Raw genomic sequence first — 16,086 nt, 5'->3', positions numbered from 1 at the left:
TCTGCTATTTGTGCGAGGGACTTGTCCGTTTCCCGAGCTTTCCCGTTAAATCTTGAATGAACATCGTGAACTACACGTGACACAAATGATGTAACTTTTTTTTTCACACACTATATATATCCTCCCTTGGTTGAATTGGCTCATTTGGAGACATATTTTACTGTGTATGTGGGAGACACAGATGGACTGAGCACAGTACCTCGGTCTTACTGTGTGTGGGAGAGGGGGAGAAAGAGACGTACACTCACAGAGGCAGAGTCTCTCAGCCTGTGTAAGAGGGAGGGAGAGAGAGAGAGAGGCACACACAAGGTGGAGTTGAAATCTCACCTGCCTGTTTCAGTGACAGACACCGCCCGTCAGTAAATGAAAGACACCCCCATCTGTCTCCCCTCCTCTCCTAGACTCACCCACCTTCTCTCCCAACTCCGTCCCGTCCCGACCCCCTGGGAAACTGAATAGAGCAACAGTCAACTGCTGCCTGTGCGCTGATATGACAATAAAGGCTACTTTACTTTACTGAGTTAAAGAGTTCCCACGGTAGACTGTAAAACTGGGACCCTGGTTCTGGACTCCCCCAACACCGGAACCCTTCTTCAGACAGCCTAATCGGAATTGAGTCTGAAGATGTGTCTCGTCTCGAAACATCAGCTTTTTTTCTCCAGAGATGCTGCTTGACTCGCTGAGTTACTCCAGCTTTTTGTGTCTGTCTTCGGTTTAAACCAGCATGTGCAGTTCACTCCTTACACGGGTCTCTGTACAACATTGATTGGTAGCATTCCGGACCCCTGGACCCGAGGACTCCGACCTGTATCTCTCAAAGAAGTACATGTGAAAAATTTCTCACGGACCATAAAAATGCGTAACCTTTCAGTAAAGTCCCTTTTAAAGTCCCTTTTAAAGATTATAGTTATTTTCTTGAATCTCATTAACATATCGCTTGGTCAGTGCGGACTTGGTGGGCTGAAGGGTCTGTTTCAGTGCTGTATCTCTAAAAAGAATACCACCTTGTTTCATGTGATGCCAGTAATGGAAAGCTTTGGTAAAACAATATCATGCCTCAACCTGTGTCATCTGGATTTATCTGAATTAACTGCTTACATGATTATCAAAACAATTGCATTTTCAACTAATAGCGAGAAAATAATGATTGAAAAGGACCTTTTTCAGTGTTTAAAAGGTCATGACTTCTAGAAATTAGGCAGACTCAGTGGTGATGCAGTCATAGGTACAAGTGTTCAGTGTGTGTTCATTGTAAGGAAAATTGAAGTTGACATGTTTCATCCTGTCTTCATTAAACATTTTCTTGTCGTGGAGTTTTTGATCCTCTCGGGTTTGTTATTGCAGATATTTGGTTTCCAGGCAGGCCTGACCTCCTTGGATACTGAAGGATCGTTCTGTCCTCCTGTCCCAGTCATTCCTTCCTTCAGCACAGCTTTTTATGGCAAATTCCTTCAACTTCCGTCACATTGGTGAGTTCATTTACTGTACAACCAAAATGGTCACATTTACAGAAAGCCGCTTTCTAAGTATTTGCATTTTTAATTTTCATTTTGTTAAATGGAAAACTGTATATTGAATATACATAAACTTTCTCAAATGCTCGTATAAACCATAAATGTAACTGTTTTTTCCATTGTATAAATTGGTATTTTAGTATGGTATATTTATTTTCTGCATGAAATACTTATTGTTTTACAATATATAAATTCAAGTTATATCTTGGGAATGAACAGTGTTTTGAAAGAGACATTTAGAGTGGTGCAGCTGGTAGCTCCACTGCCTCACACCAATAGAGACGCAGGTTCGATCTTGACCCGAGGTGCTGCCTATGTGGAGTTTGCATGTTGTCCCCGTGACCACATGGGTTTCCTTCAGTGCTCCTGTTCCTCCGACATCCCAAAGATGTGCGGTTTGTCGGTTAATTGGCCTGTGCAAATTGCCCCCCAATGTTTAGGGAGGGGATGTGAAAGTGGGATAACTTAAGAATTAGTGTTCACGGGTGCTCGATGGTCAACATTGACATGGTGGGCCGAACGGCCTGTTTCCATTGCTGTATCTCTAACATAAACTAAACTAAAACCTGTCTGGCTCCAATACAGGCCATTCTGACCAATTTTAATTGCTCTGCTTTTGAAAATGTTATCAGAATTTATGGATTGCTTGCATAAGAACTCACAACAACATCTTGGCACATGAACAAATCGTCTATTTTCATAATGTGCTGATTTTCAGGTAGTTTGATGCTCGGTAATATTTTAAAAAGTTGTACAGAAGTGAAAGAACGGAAATAGTTCAACTTACATGGAAGTAACATGAGCAAAGACAATTCATCCAATATATTGTAGAAACAGGGAACTGCAGATGCTGGGTTACCAAGAAAAGACACACACTCGTGAAGTAACTTAGCAGGTCAGGTAGCATCCCTGAAGAACATGGATGGGTGGTGTTTCTGGTCGGGACTCTACTTCAGACTGTTAAAACATTTCCAAGATGATGATTTCTTTACACTAGTTTGTTTACAAATTAGTCTTTGGTTAACATTGCTGATGTGATTCAGGGACAGATTGCAGTCTGGTGAAATGTATTTGTAATCAGGAAAGGGGAGAGATTGATTTTCTCCACCTGCATGTTCTATAACTACACAGCAATGAAGAGTCATAGCAGTGATCCAATGGTCTTGAATTTGCTTGTGAGTCCCTGATTTCCAATATGACTGAGCTTGTACTATGTTTTTCAAATAATTAATTGATCTCAAGAGACTTCCTGATTGTCTGGTTTGGTATTGCAGGCAATTTTACCCATCTAGCCACATGTGATGCTTCAAAAATAGTTTTCCAGTGAAATCTTGGTTTCTCAAAACTCCAGTAATTTCTTCAGTAAAATGTCCATTGACATTAAAAACTGTGCAGGTTTACGTGTTTATTAGTCGATCTCAAGCAGTGGTGATCACAGTAAATCAGAAGATATGCTGTTTTATATGAACAAAAGCAGGAGACCGTGTAATGCAAAAAGTGTATTATTTGGTGCTGAGCTGCAGCTGTATGCAACTGACCTCTCTGTGTGGCTGCAGGATCTTATTGCTACTGATTGATATTTCTCAAGGGTTTGTTTGATTTTCATATCTTAGCACATTTGCCCTGAAGATTTAAAAATAGCTGAAGGATTAGCAGGCTGATGAACAATTCACCTCGGCACTGCTGTACAGCTGATAGAGCTGTTACCTTATAGCGGCAGATACCTGGATTCGATCCTGACCTTGGGTGCTATCTTTGTGGAGTTTGCCTGCTCTCACTGTGACCACGTGGATTTCGTGTGGGTGCTCCGGTTTTCTCCCACATTCCAAAGGCATGCAGGGTTTGAAGATTAATTGGCCTCTGTAAATTGCCTGTCGTGTGTAGGGAGTAAAGTTGGTGTGGACGGGCGATCGATGGTCAGCATGGACTTGGTGGGCCAAAGAGGCCTGTTACCATGCTGTATCTCTGCACCATCTAAAGTAAACCACCTGCGAATGGCACCAGCAAAAATGCACACATACCAAGCACATACTCACTCAAGAATCCTGTTGGATAGGAGGGCACGGTGGCACAGTGGTAGAGTTGCTGCCTTACATCGCCAGAGACCCGGGTTCGATCCTGACTATGCTGTTGGGAGTATGCACGTTCTTCCCGTTACCATGTGGCTTTTCTCCAGTTCCTCTGGTTTCCTCCCACACTCCAAAGACGTTTGTAGGCTGATTAGTTTGGTAAAATTGTAAATTGTTCCCAGTATGTGTGCGCGCAGGATAATGTTAATGTACGGGGATCGCTGGTTGGCATGGACTCAGTGGGCAGAAGGGCCTGTTTCTGCGCTGTATCTCTAAACTAAGCTAATTAACCTTGAATTCAGAACTGCGTCATAGCTAGAGACAGAGTCTCGGGTCGTTGAGGCAGTTTACTGTGGGAGGATTCTAAACTTCTGACAGACTGGAATGCTACCACAATGCCAAAGGCTCGCTCATTAATTAGAAAATTGTGCTTTTTATCGACAACAGCAATAAATTATTGGCAATTTGTTTTTATAGCCTACATTTTTATCTGCAGTAAAGTTATTACATTTAAAATATGATGGATCCAAAATGCTTGCTTACTCTGTCATAAATCCTCTCTTGTGTGAAATAATAATTGTGTTTCTCTCGTAGTTAGATTGAAAAATGTATGAACAAATAGTGATTTAGTGAGATGAGCGACAGATTACCATCTGTAAAACCAAAGACCTGGTTTTACTGACGAACGATTTGCATTCAGAGTTTGTATATGTTTACATTTAGCCTGCTTAATTCATCTATGAATTTATTTCAGGATTAAAAACATTATTTAAGTGTGGTTTGGGATAAATGCTTTTGGTTTGCCATTAATGTACAGAAATATTGCAATATCCAGCAAGAATCTAGTTGCCAATTGCTACTTCTCTGACTAGTAACTTTTAGAAAATAAAATATTTGGAGACACTGGCGAAGTTAAGTTGTGACTTGCTTCACTTTGACATCAAACATGTAAAAAATAGTTTTAAGAACTCCTTAAAACAGCACTACATGATATCTACATAATTTTGCACTAACACTTTTGTAAAAACATTTATGATTTTGTCCATTGATGTGATTAATTGGCATATCCTCATTAACATGAGAGAAGATAGGCATTGTTCAACTTTCAGTGCAGAAAATTATACTTGCATTGTCATCAAGTGAAAAGGTTTGAGTTGGTATTTGGAAATACGTGTTCTTGGGTTTCCTTAATAGAGTCATAGTCATGCAGCGTGGGAACAGGCCCTTCAGCCCAACTTGCCCATGCCGACCAATATGCCCCATCTACAAGATACAAGATACATTTATTTGTCACATGTGTCAGTTGGCACAGTGAAATGTGATTACCATACAGCCATACAATAAAAATAAAGAACACAACGCACGATAGAATTCAACATAAAACATCCCCACACAGCAGAATCAAAGTTTCCCACTGTGAGGGAAGGCCCCAAAGTCAGTCATCTTCTTCTAATGTTCCCCAATGTTCACCCATGGTCGGGGCCTCCCCGAGCCCTCCGCAGTCGCCGCTACGGGCGGCCCGATGCTCAGGCCCGCTCGCCGGGGTGATGTAAGTCCAACGTCTGAGCTGGGGGACCTCCTCAGCGGCTTGGGCATCAGAGTCGGCCACCTCCCACCGGAGTCCGCGGCTCTATCCCACCTGCCTGCTTTTGGCCCATATCGCTCTAAACGTACCCTATCCATGTACCTGCCAAAATGTTTCTGAAACGTTGCGATAGTACCTGCCTCAACTGTATCCTCCGGCAGCTTGTTCCATACAGTTTCCTTCCACATTCCAAAGGTATGCAGATTTGTAAGTTAATTGGGCTCTGTAAATTGTCCGTAGTGTGTAGGGAGTGAATGAAAAAGTGGGATTACATAGAATTAGTGTGAACGGGTGAACAATGGTCAATGTGGACTTGGTGGGCCGAACGGCCTGTTTCTATGCTGTATCTCTAAACTAAAGTAAATATGCTTGGTAAAGTTACTTAAGGTTGTGCTATTGAAAAGACAAGATGGGCTGATGGCTGTGTTCTGTGCTATAATTTTGATTCCTTTTATATTCAATATAGCTGTTAACATTTGTAACCAGGTGGTGGTGTCTTAGTTGTTCTAAATTTATTCACCAGATGGTCATGGTGGAATTGGTGTTTTTAAACTAAATTGGAGAATTGAGACAAACTTAATTATATAATGTGTAAAATAATACTGTAAGAAGTCTCTTGTCAACTTGTCAGTTGGATTATTGCAGTTCATAGATAAAGACACCTTTTTTTCCACACAAAAACAGACGATTGAAAGACTTAGAAGGATACTTTTAATGCACCTGTTTTCATTTGAGCTTTTAAAATTTGCTTTCGTCTTGATCTTGATAGTGTCAAGATAATGAAAAGTTGACTATGAAAAGATTTCCAGCATTTCGTGTCTGGAAGCTATTTTTACATGATGAACTACACAGATGAACAAGGAGGGCTGAGAAAGCAAGTAGCTTAAGAAGAATGTGTCGCTTTCAGCACCCCATGTTTCAGTTTGTCTTCGTGTCAACGGAGCCTTTTTGTTTCAACGTAAATTCCAGCATCCCTGAAGGAAATAAATTGTTGGACATATTGAAATAGGTTACATTTTGGGGTTTTTTCTAGTTACAAATGGGATTCACATTGTAAGTAGCTCGGCTGTACAGTAATGGTAATATACACTACACTCTGCCTCTTCTAGGCCCTGACCAAGTGATACATTTAATTATTGTGTTTGAAGATTTTAAGGATTGGCATGTTAAGTAGCTTATTATGAGACTGGGTTTATGCTTCAGTTTTCTTTACTTTAGACATGTAGCGTGGAAATGGGCCCTTCGGCCCACTGAGTTCATGCCGACCAGCGATCACCCCATCCACTAGCACGAAACTACACTTTTGGGATAATTTACAATTAATGAAGCCAGTTAACCTACAAACCTGTATGTCTTTGGAGTGTTGGAGGAAACTGGAGCACCCAGGGAAAACTCAAAGGGGGAACGTACAAACTCTGTACAGACATTACCCAAAGTCAGGATTGTACCCGGGTCTTTAGTGTTGTTAAGGGCCTGTCCCACTTTCCCGAGTTATTCACAAATTCTCCTGAGTTATTCACAAATTCTCCCGATTTTTCAAACTCGCAGAATGTTCGTAACGAGTCCTGTAGGATGTATCGTAGCGGCTCATTAAACCAGCCTTAGGTACTCGGGGCATCAGGTAAGTCAGGACTTTTTTCCAGCCTGATGAAAAATGTCCACGAGTAAATAAATAGCCCCGAGTACCTACGGCTGGCATAACGAGCCACTACGATATATCCACGGACTCCTACAGCCTCCTACGGGCTCGTTACGAACATTCTGCGAGTTTGAAAACTCGGGAGAATTCGTGAATAACTCGGGAGAATTCGTGAATAACTCGGGAAAGTGGGACAGGCCCTTAAGGCAGTAACTCTACCGCTGCTTCACTCTGCCGCTCATTCAAGCACTCATTCATCCAAAGGCCACATGGTTTAAGATTAATAGTTTAGACAAGAGTTGCATGTTCCTATGCCCTGCTTGGTAATGGAACCTTAGATTTAGCCGGACTCTACTGTGTGATAGCACTTGAGATGGTTTAACATTTATATTTGGCACGAGAGATTGGTATGACTACATGTTAATATAAATATGTGAAAGCAGCAACTATGCCAATATATGATAACAAATGTATGATAATTTTTTGGCGGTTTATTTATGGACAGAAAAAAAACTGCAAGTAGCAGGTGAGGCAACGTGCAGAGAGAGAGAGGGACATTGATGATTTCTCATGTAGTACAATTTCTTCAATTGTAAGATGTCAGTGTTGGCTCGGTGTCAGCACTCTTATGGATTTAAGTCTCACCAAAAACCTGTGTGATGTAAACTAGGTGGAAATGTCATCATCCCACTTTTGGATTGGGAAGGGAGTAAATTTTGAGGAGAGAAATTTCAGATGGACATGAAAAATCCCAGGATATTTTTGAAAATTAGCAGATATCCTCTGGCATTTTGGCCAAAAGCTTATTCCTCAGTAAACATGACTAAATCAATTGGCGTCGCCCTCCCTGCTCATTCCTGTTGGTGTGACCTTTCGGTGTGGAAGTTTTCCGATTCATTTCCCTACATAACAACAGTCTCCCCTTAATGCGTTCTTCATTGGATATGAAGTCCCTTGGGACTGTGAAAGCATGAAAGTTTCTACATAAACATAGTTTTGTTCATTTTATTTGCAGTTTCCTGTGGATCTTTTCCTGTACAGTAATCTTGTTCTTGACATAATTTATTGTTCAATCTCAGCTGCTCTGTAAATATTAAATTAAAGTAACATTGAAAGGATTTTCATGAATTCTGGAATAAACTTATTTACTTGCGTTTTTGGCAAAAGGCATATGTAGTTGAAGGCTAGTGGTCGAATAGGAATGTTACATAGTTTACAAATGTATTCCAGGTTACGACTCGACAAGTTATTTTATTCTTGAATACCCCTGGGAGAGAGCTCTCCTGTTTTTTACCATCATTGCTTATGACAATTTTTCATGGCAAGCAGAATTGTAGTTGGCTTTGTAGTTTTGGATGGACGCTGGAGACCAGGTGATAAAATGTTGGAGTGTTTCTCATCCTTGGCTTGCATATCTTAACTTTGCCTCCTCTCTTTCCTTGCCCTTTTCCCTTTCCCTCGCAATTCTGGCATTGTAACTCAGTTAGTAGAATATTGGACGAAATGCTCCCTTTTCTGCAGCTGTATATAACATAATGTTGTCAAAGTACATGCCTTAAAGATCACTAAAAACAATTTACTCTCAAGTCTAATGACTAGTAACATGCAACATGTCCTTAAAGTGCTTTACAGGAGTACAGCATTTCACCAGAGTAAGCTGGGGAAATATTAGCACAGATGAAGGTAGAGTTACATTTCATTTAGGTTTTTTGGATTACAGACATCACTGGTAAGACCAGTGTTTTTTGGGATATCAAATTGCCCAAGAGAAGATGGTGTGAAGTCGCAGTTTTGAACTGCTGCTGTCCCTTTTGTGTAGTTCCATCCATAATGCTGATGAATAGGGTATTTGAGGATTTCGAATCAGCTGCGAGGGTCAAGAGTATTAATTTATCATTGGCTTTGGATAGGAACTGGAACAAAACATTTTAACTTGATGCAGCTTTACAGGCACATTAGATGCAACAAGAACAATAAATGTACAATAAGTTATCAGTTATTCTAAGTATGCTAGACCATGATAGCACAAAAGCTAAAGTATGGACAGTAACCATAGTCGTGCAAAGTCTGTAGGGATTCAATGCTAAACTATGGTTGTTGGTAGGTTTGTGCAAGGTGGTTAAGGAACTTAATGGATGATGCAAAGAAGCTGCTCTTGAGTCTGAAGGTAACTGTTCTCAAGCCCCTATACCATCTTTCCAATATAGCAAGAAGAGAGCATGGCCAAGGCTTGTGGGTCTTTGGTGATATCAGCTGCCTTCTTGAAGCAATGTTTCTTATAGTTCACAGCGTGATGAGGTGGTCAGAATCCGTGATGGACTGGGCAATGTCCATCACTTTTGCAGTCTCCTTCATTCTTGAGCATTTGAATTACAGTAACAAGTTGTGATGCAACCAGTCGGTATGTGCTCCCGCATAAACCTGTAGAAGTATGATAGAGTATTTACCATCATACCAAATCTCCTCAAGCCTCTGCAGAAGTAGTGTTGTTTGTGAGCTTTCTATGTGATTGTATCAGAATGCTGAGCCCTTCTGAGCAAAATCTTCAGAGATACGCACGCCCAGAAACTTGAACTCTCTACACTGCTGTCCCACAAATGAAGACAGGTACCTGGCTCCCTTGGCATTTCCTTCCTGAAGTCTTAAAACCGTACAGCGCCAGAGACCAGGGTTTGATTGCGACCTCAGGCGCTGTCTGTACGAAGTTTGTATGTTCTCCCTGTGACCGCGTTGGTTATCTCTTGGTGCTCCAGTTTCCTCCCACATTCCAAAGACGTGCAGGTTCGCAGGTTAATTAGCTTCTATAAATTGTCCTTAGTGTGTGGGATAGAACTAGTGTATGGGTTATCGCTGGTTGTGCTGACTCGGTGGGCTGACGGGCCTGTTTCCTCGCTGTTTCTCTAAACTGTCAACAATCAGCTCCTTGGTCTTACTGACATCAAGATCAAGATTGTTTTTCAACCAGATTATCGATCTCTCTCCTGTACTCGGATTCTTCATTGTTTACTATTCATCCAATAGTATCATCTGCCATTTTAAGGATGGCATTGGAGCTATGGTTGTCTACACTGTCATGGGTATGGAGAGAGTAAGCAGATGACTGGATGCTCAGTCCTGAGATGCCCCTGCATTGATGGTCAGTGGGGAGGTGGTGCTGTTGTGAATTTGTACTGATTGAGGTTTGCCGATGAGAAAGTCAAGGACCCAGTTGCATGGGGTGGAGCAGAGACCCAGTTCCTTGAGTTTGATGATGAGTATGGAAGGGATGATTTCTTCAGATGCACCATAGAAAGCATCCTCACCAGATGCATTACAGGCTGGTATGGTGATGCTCTGCCCTATTCAACACCACAAGAAATTGCAGAGTTGTGAAAACAGCTTCTTTCCCACTGTTTTCAGTCTTTTGAATGGACAATTCTTATGCAGGGTATGAACAACTGAACCTCTAATCTATCTTCTTATGGCTCTTATACATTTTTATACCTTCACTTTCTCTTTAGCTATAATACTATATCTTACACTTTAATTTCTCTTTTGCAGCACCTGATGAAGTCATATATGGTATGATCTGCTTAGATAGCATGCAAAACGCAATTTCTAGTTGCACGTGACAATGTAAACCAATACCGATAATAGTATATGCACTTTGATGAAGGTACATACTACCGCCACAGTCCAACAGTGGTGAAGAGAATGATGACATCAATCCAATGACTTGTTTTGTGCTGGAAGACTTCACTAGGGTTGATGGAGGTGCACATATTCAGTCAAGACTATGCCTGATAGCGGATAATCTTTGGGTGTATCAGGAGGGGAATTTCTCAAAACACAAAGTGCTGGAGTAACTCAGCATGTCAGGCAGCATCTGTGGAGGGAATGAATTGGTGATGTTTCAGGTCGGAACACTTCTTCAGACTGGAGAAGGGTTCCAATCTGAAACATCGCCTATACATTCCCTTCACAATTGCTGCCTGACCTGCTGAGTTATTCCAGCATTTTGACTCCAGCATCTGCAGTTGCTTGTGTCTCCGGTAAAATACTCGTCCCTGAATACCTACTATCCGAGAATGAAATTAAATTATTTAAGAAAGAAGGGATTTTTTCCTCCAATCTTTCTAGAATCATAAAGTTTGTAAGCTCACTAATAATCAATGCTGCTATACTGAAAGCCACTTGTAAAAAACACTTGAACACAGGCCATCAGGCAGAGAGGCATTATTCCTGTGAGTGTGCCCAATAGTTTTTCGCAAGTGGTCTTAATTGCATTTAGTTCCTCGGTCTTTATTGCTCCCAGGTTATGTTCTGTTTTTGGTATGCTTTTAATGCTTTTTGGTGTGAAGACAAATACAACATATTTATTTAATATTTCTGCCATTTCTTTATTCCTCATTATTACTTTCCCTCTCTTCTCACCGACCATTGTTGATTTTTCTGCTCTCTTCCATTTTATGTACTGGCTAGAGCTTGTAATCCACATATATTTCTTGACAGTTTTTTACTCTTGCATTTTATTTTCTCTGATTTGCTTTTTTGGGTCTACATTTACTGGTTTCTTTAATTCTCTAAATTCTGAGTTAATTCTTCATGACTCAAGCATTTTCTTTCAATCCAATGCTGCACTTAACTACTTCAGTTGGTCATGGATGGATAACTTTTCCCATGGAGTTTTTATTTCTCAATGGAATACTCATTCGATGAGAATTCTGAAATGTTTCTTTAAACGTCTGCTACTGTTTATTTACGGTCATACCTTTCATACTTAAAGTAATCTAAGGGAAAGTAAATGAATTTTATGGGCACAACAGCTTGATGGATTTATCATATTAATGTTTTTTTTAATTATCCATAATAGCTGGATTTGGATTGAACGGGAAGTTAAAATGTAAAAGGTTTGCAATCAGGAATCCGCCCTTCTCCAAAGTCAAGAGACACAAAGTACTGGAGTATCTCAGCGGGTCAGGCAGCATCTCTGTCGAAAAAGGATAGGTGATGTTTCGAGTTGGAACCCTTCTTAAGACTCACTTCTAATTTTAATAGAAGTAGACAACCATTCTGCTTTTCTTGAGAAGGCACAGAATGCTGGAGTAGTGCAGCATCTCAGGAGAACATGGATAGGTGATGTTTCAGGCCCTTAATTAGATTTATTAGACTGATACTCCAGTACTTTAAAACTTCTTTAGTAAACCAGCATTTGCAGTTCCTTGTTTCTACATTTCTTTTCTTGAGGTTGCCAGGATTCAAGTGCTTTAAAGGGGATAGCATGCGGGATTCTATTTTATGCCATTTTGATATCAGAAAGAAGGAGGCAAGAATGGGGAGTTAGATGAGGTAAATACTTATACTGTACTGCTTGGAGCTGATGCGTTGCCTTTGGGTCCATAGAATCAACAGATAAGCAAACTCTCGTGGTCATCTCATTGATTTTTCCTCCTACATGCCCATTGATCTTTCCTCCTACATGCCCATTGATCCTCCCACAATTACTGGCACCTTTGTGATCACTTCTGCCCCACCTCCCACCTGTAATCTAACCATCCCTGTGTTGCCACACACACTACCCTTAAAAGCCATGATGGATAGTAACTCGTTATGGATTCTTTATAGTTTGACAGATACCCATCGTAAAAATAAATCTGATTTGCCTGTGAGAATAACAGATTCTGAGGCTTCATAGTTGAAAAAGGGTGGTTTTCGACAGCGGAAACGTATATGTCACACCTAAAAGCTGTTTAAAAAATCCTTTTAATTAATGAGAAAATCAGACAGACAGGCATTTGCTGCAAAATGCCATACAGGAATAAAACTCTTGTTTGCATTTTTCCTAATCATAACCACTTAATCTGCTTTGCAATTTTTCACACTAGTAAATGTCCAAAATGTCCAAAAAATTTTTTGTAAGACTATTCCTTCAAATTGTATCGTATTTTTGTTTGTGGATACATAACCTTATTGCTAATCTGTGTGTCACAAGTGCTTATTGTTATCCAATGTTTCTATATTTTCTATTATAATTTCCTATAATAGACATTCCTAGTCTTCTCTATAAACGGACGCAATGGAAAGAAAGAATCCTGATAGTCAATGTTTGCTCAGATCCAGAGACTTTGAATTGAAATTTAGTCATGTGAATTTGTGAGAAAGGAATTCAGTAAATCTGGTAATATGTGGGTTGGCATCAGAAAAATAGCAGTGAAAGCTGAATCATTGTCAAATTCCAACTGTTTCACATATCCTTTAAAGAAAGGAATCTAGCCCCATGCTGGTCTGGCTTACATCTGGTGTTCTGATAAAATATACTCTTTGTAGAGTGGCAGAAAAATCTAACTTTAGCTTGATATGGGAGACATACAGTGCTCTTCATAATGTTTGGGACAAAGACCCGTCATTTATTTATTTGCCTCTGTACTCCAAAATTTGAGATTTGTAATAGAAAAAATCACATGTGGTTAAAGTGCACATTGTCAGATTTTAATAAAGGCCAGTTTTATACATTTTGGTTTCACCAAGTAGAAATTACAGCAGTGCTTATACATTGTCCCCATGGCAGACTGCTCCGGAAGGGTAGAACCTCATGGGATCCAAGGAGAGAAAGCTGAATAGACAGCAAATTTGCTCCATCGAAGGGTGATGGTGGAAGGTTGCTTCTCAGAATGGAGGCCTGTGATTAGTGGTGTGCCTCAGGGTATGGTATTGTATTGTATTGTATTGTATATCTTTATTGTTATTTTCCTGAGTACTCACATACCCAGAGGAAACAAAAAAACGTTACTCAAACCAGTGTCCATTCAGTGTGCAGTAAAAAATAAATAGAAATAAAAATACATATATCATGAACAAGTTTAACACTACTCTCAACTAAACACCAATAGGCGTTCCGATCGGCTGCGGCACGACAGTGGCTCTGTCCAGGTTGGTGGTTGGTGGGGGGCCAAATGGTGCTGGGCCCATTACTGTTTATCATCTACATCAATGATTTGGATGAGAACACACAGGGCAAGATTAGCAAGTTTGCTGATGATACAAAAGTTAGTGGTTTTGCAGATAGTGAAGATGGTTGTGAACGATTGCAGCAGGATCTGGATCGATTGGCCAGGTGGGCGGAAGAATAGTTGATGGAATTTAATACAGAGAAGTGTGAGGTGTTACATTTTGGGATGTCGAACAAGGACAGGATCTACACAATAAATGGTAGGCCTCTGGGTAGTGTTGTAGAGCTGAGGGATCTTGGAGTACAAGTGCATGGTTCCATGAAGGTCGAGTCGCAGGTAGATAAGGTGGTCAAAAAGGCTTTTGGCACTTTGGCCTTCATCAGTCAGAGTATTGAGTATAGAAGTTGGGAGGTCATGTTGCAGTTGTATAAGACATTAATGAGATTTAGAATATTGTGTTTAGTTCTGCGCACAATGTTATAGGAAAGATATTGACAAGCTTGAAAGGGTTCAGAAAAGATTTACGAGGATGTTGCCAGGACTAGAGGGTGTGAGCTATAGGGAGAGGTTGAGTAGTCTGGGTCTCTATTCCATTGAGAGTAGGAGGATGAGGGGAGATCTTATCGAGGTATACAAAATCATGAGAGGAATAAATCGGGTAGATGCATGGAGTCTTACTCAGGTGAATAATATTGATGAATTTACTTAACTAAGTTACAGCAATAAATGACATCTGTAAGCGAGAACTACTGTGCAATTATTACACTGTTTTATTTGATGAAGGCTTCCAATCTAAAACATCACCGATCCATGTTCTCCAGAGATGTTGCCTGACCCGCTGATTTACTTCAGCAGGTTATGTATTTTTTTACAAACCAGCATCTGCAGTTCCTAGTGTCTCTCAAGCAAAGTGAATGCACCATCAGTTTGCCCACTGAAGGTAGACTTGGGTTAGTACCTCATATTGAAGGCAATTGTCCTTTCTTTATTTACGCAATAGAATTTTGAGTTGAAATTATATGATGGATCTGGACTTGAGCCACAGTCTTTTAACTGCAAAATTGACAGTCTTAGCAATTCTCTTAATATTGCCTTCTGTGACTTGGTACGGGTTTTTTAATTGATTCGTCCCACGGAGATCGTGCCAACCATCAAGCATCCATTTATAATAATCCTGTTTAATGTTCCCCCCCATTCCCATAAACCTTTCCTGTATAGAACATGGAACAGTATAGCACAAGAAATGGCCCTTTGCCCTACAATGTCCATGCCGAACATGATGCCGAGACCATCTCTTATCACATAATCCATATTCTTCCATTCCCTGCATATCCATATGCCTATCCAAAAGCCTCTGAAATACCACCATCATATCTGCCTCAACCACCACCCCTGGCATCGTATTCCAGGCACTCACCATCCTCTGTGTAAAAAAAAAGATTACCCTGCACATCTTTTAAAGTGGCCCCTCGCACAAAGCTATGCCTTCGAGTATTTGATTTTTTTCCATCCTGGGAAAAGGGTTCTGACCGTCTACTCTATCTTTGCCTCACATAATTTTATATATTCCCATCAGGTTTCCCTGCAACCTCCATCATTCCAGAGAAAACAATCCAAGTCTTAAAGTTATTATTCACTATGTTAGTCCATGAATATTTAAGCCAGATTAAATAAAATATAGAATACATTTGGTGTATTGCTATTTGATGCACCGTGTCTGAATTACTGGACTAGTGATTCAGAAGCCAAGACTAACTGAAACAACTAATGCTGATGATCTGAAACAAAACACAAAGTACTCATCAGGCAGCAGTGGTTGAGAAGGAAACAGAATTAATGTTTGAGATTAATAACCTTTCATCAGAAGGTCATCAACCTGAAATGTTAAGCCTCTGGTAATTATGAATCAACTAGAGGGCAGGCCATCCCAGATTGGGTATTGTGTAATGAGGATGGATTAGTTAGCAATCTTGTTATGTAAAGCCCCTTGGGCAACAGTGACCATAATATGGTAGTATTCTGCATTAAGATGGAGAGTGACACAGTTAATTCAGAGACAAGGGTTCTGAACTTAAAGAAAGGTAACTTTGATGGCTTGAGACGGGAATTTGCTAGGATAGACTGGCAAATTATACTTAAAGGGTTCACGGTGGATAAGCAATGGCAAAGATTTAAAGATCGCATGGATGAATTACAACAATTGTTCATCCCTGTCTGGCGTGAAAATAAAACGGGGAATGCGGCTCAACTGTAGTTAACGAGGGAAATTAGGGATAGTGTTAATTCCAAGGAAGAGGCATAAACATTGGCCAGAGGAAGCAGCAAACCGGAGGTCTGGGAGATATTTAGA

The 16,086-nt window shown here is 40.4% G+C and overlaps 1 protein-coding gene across 6 annotated transcripts in view; it reads left to right on the top strand.

Moving 5' to 3' along the window:
- vps13b (vacuolar protein sorting 13 homolog B) overlaps nucleotides 1-16,086 on the top strand; it is an 806,769-nt gene that overhangs the window by 196,101 nt on the left and 594,582 nt on the right. For all 6 annotated transcript variants that reach the window (XM_033019455.1, XM_033019454.1, XM_033019453.1 and 3 more), the window contains exon 16: nucleotides 1,345-1,469. In XM_033019455.1, the coding sequence (XP_032875346.1) occupies nucleotides 1,345-1,469 (125 nt within the window). The remainder of the gene's footprint in view (nucleotides 1-1,344; nucleotides 1,470-16,086) is intronic.

Source organism: Amblyraja radiata, chromosome 4 (genome assembly GCF_010909765.2).
Source record: "Amblyraja radiata isolate CabotCenter1 chromosome 4, sAmbRad1.1.pri, whole genome shotgun sequence".
NCBI lineage: Eukaryota > Metazoa > Chordata > Chondrichthyes > Rajiformes > Rajidae > Amblyraja > Amblyraja radiata.
Note: the sequence above shows the minus strand (reverse complement) of the source record. Positions and strands in the feature narration are given on the sequence as shown.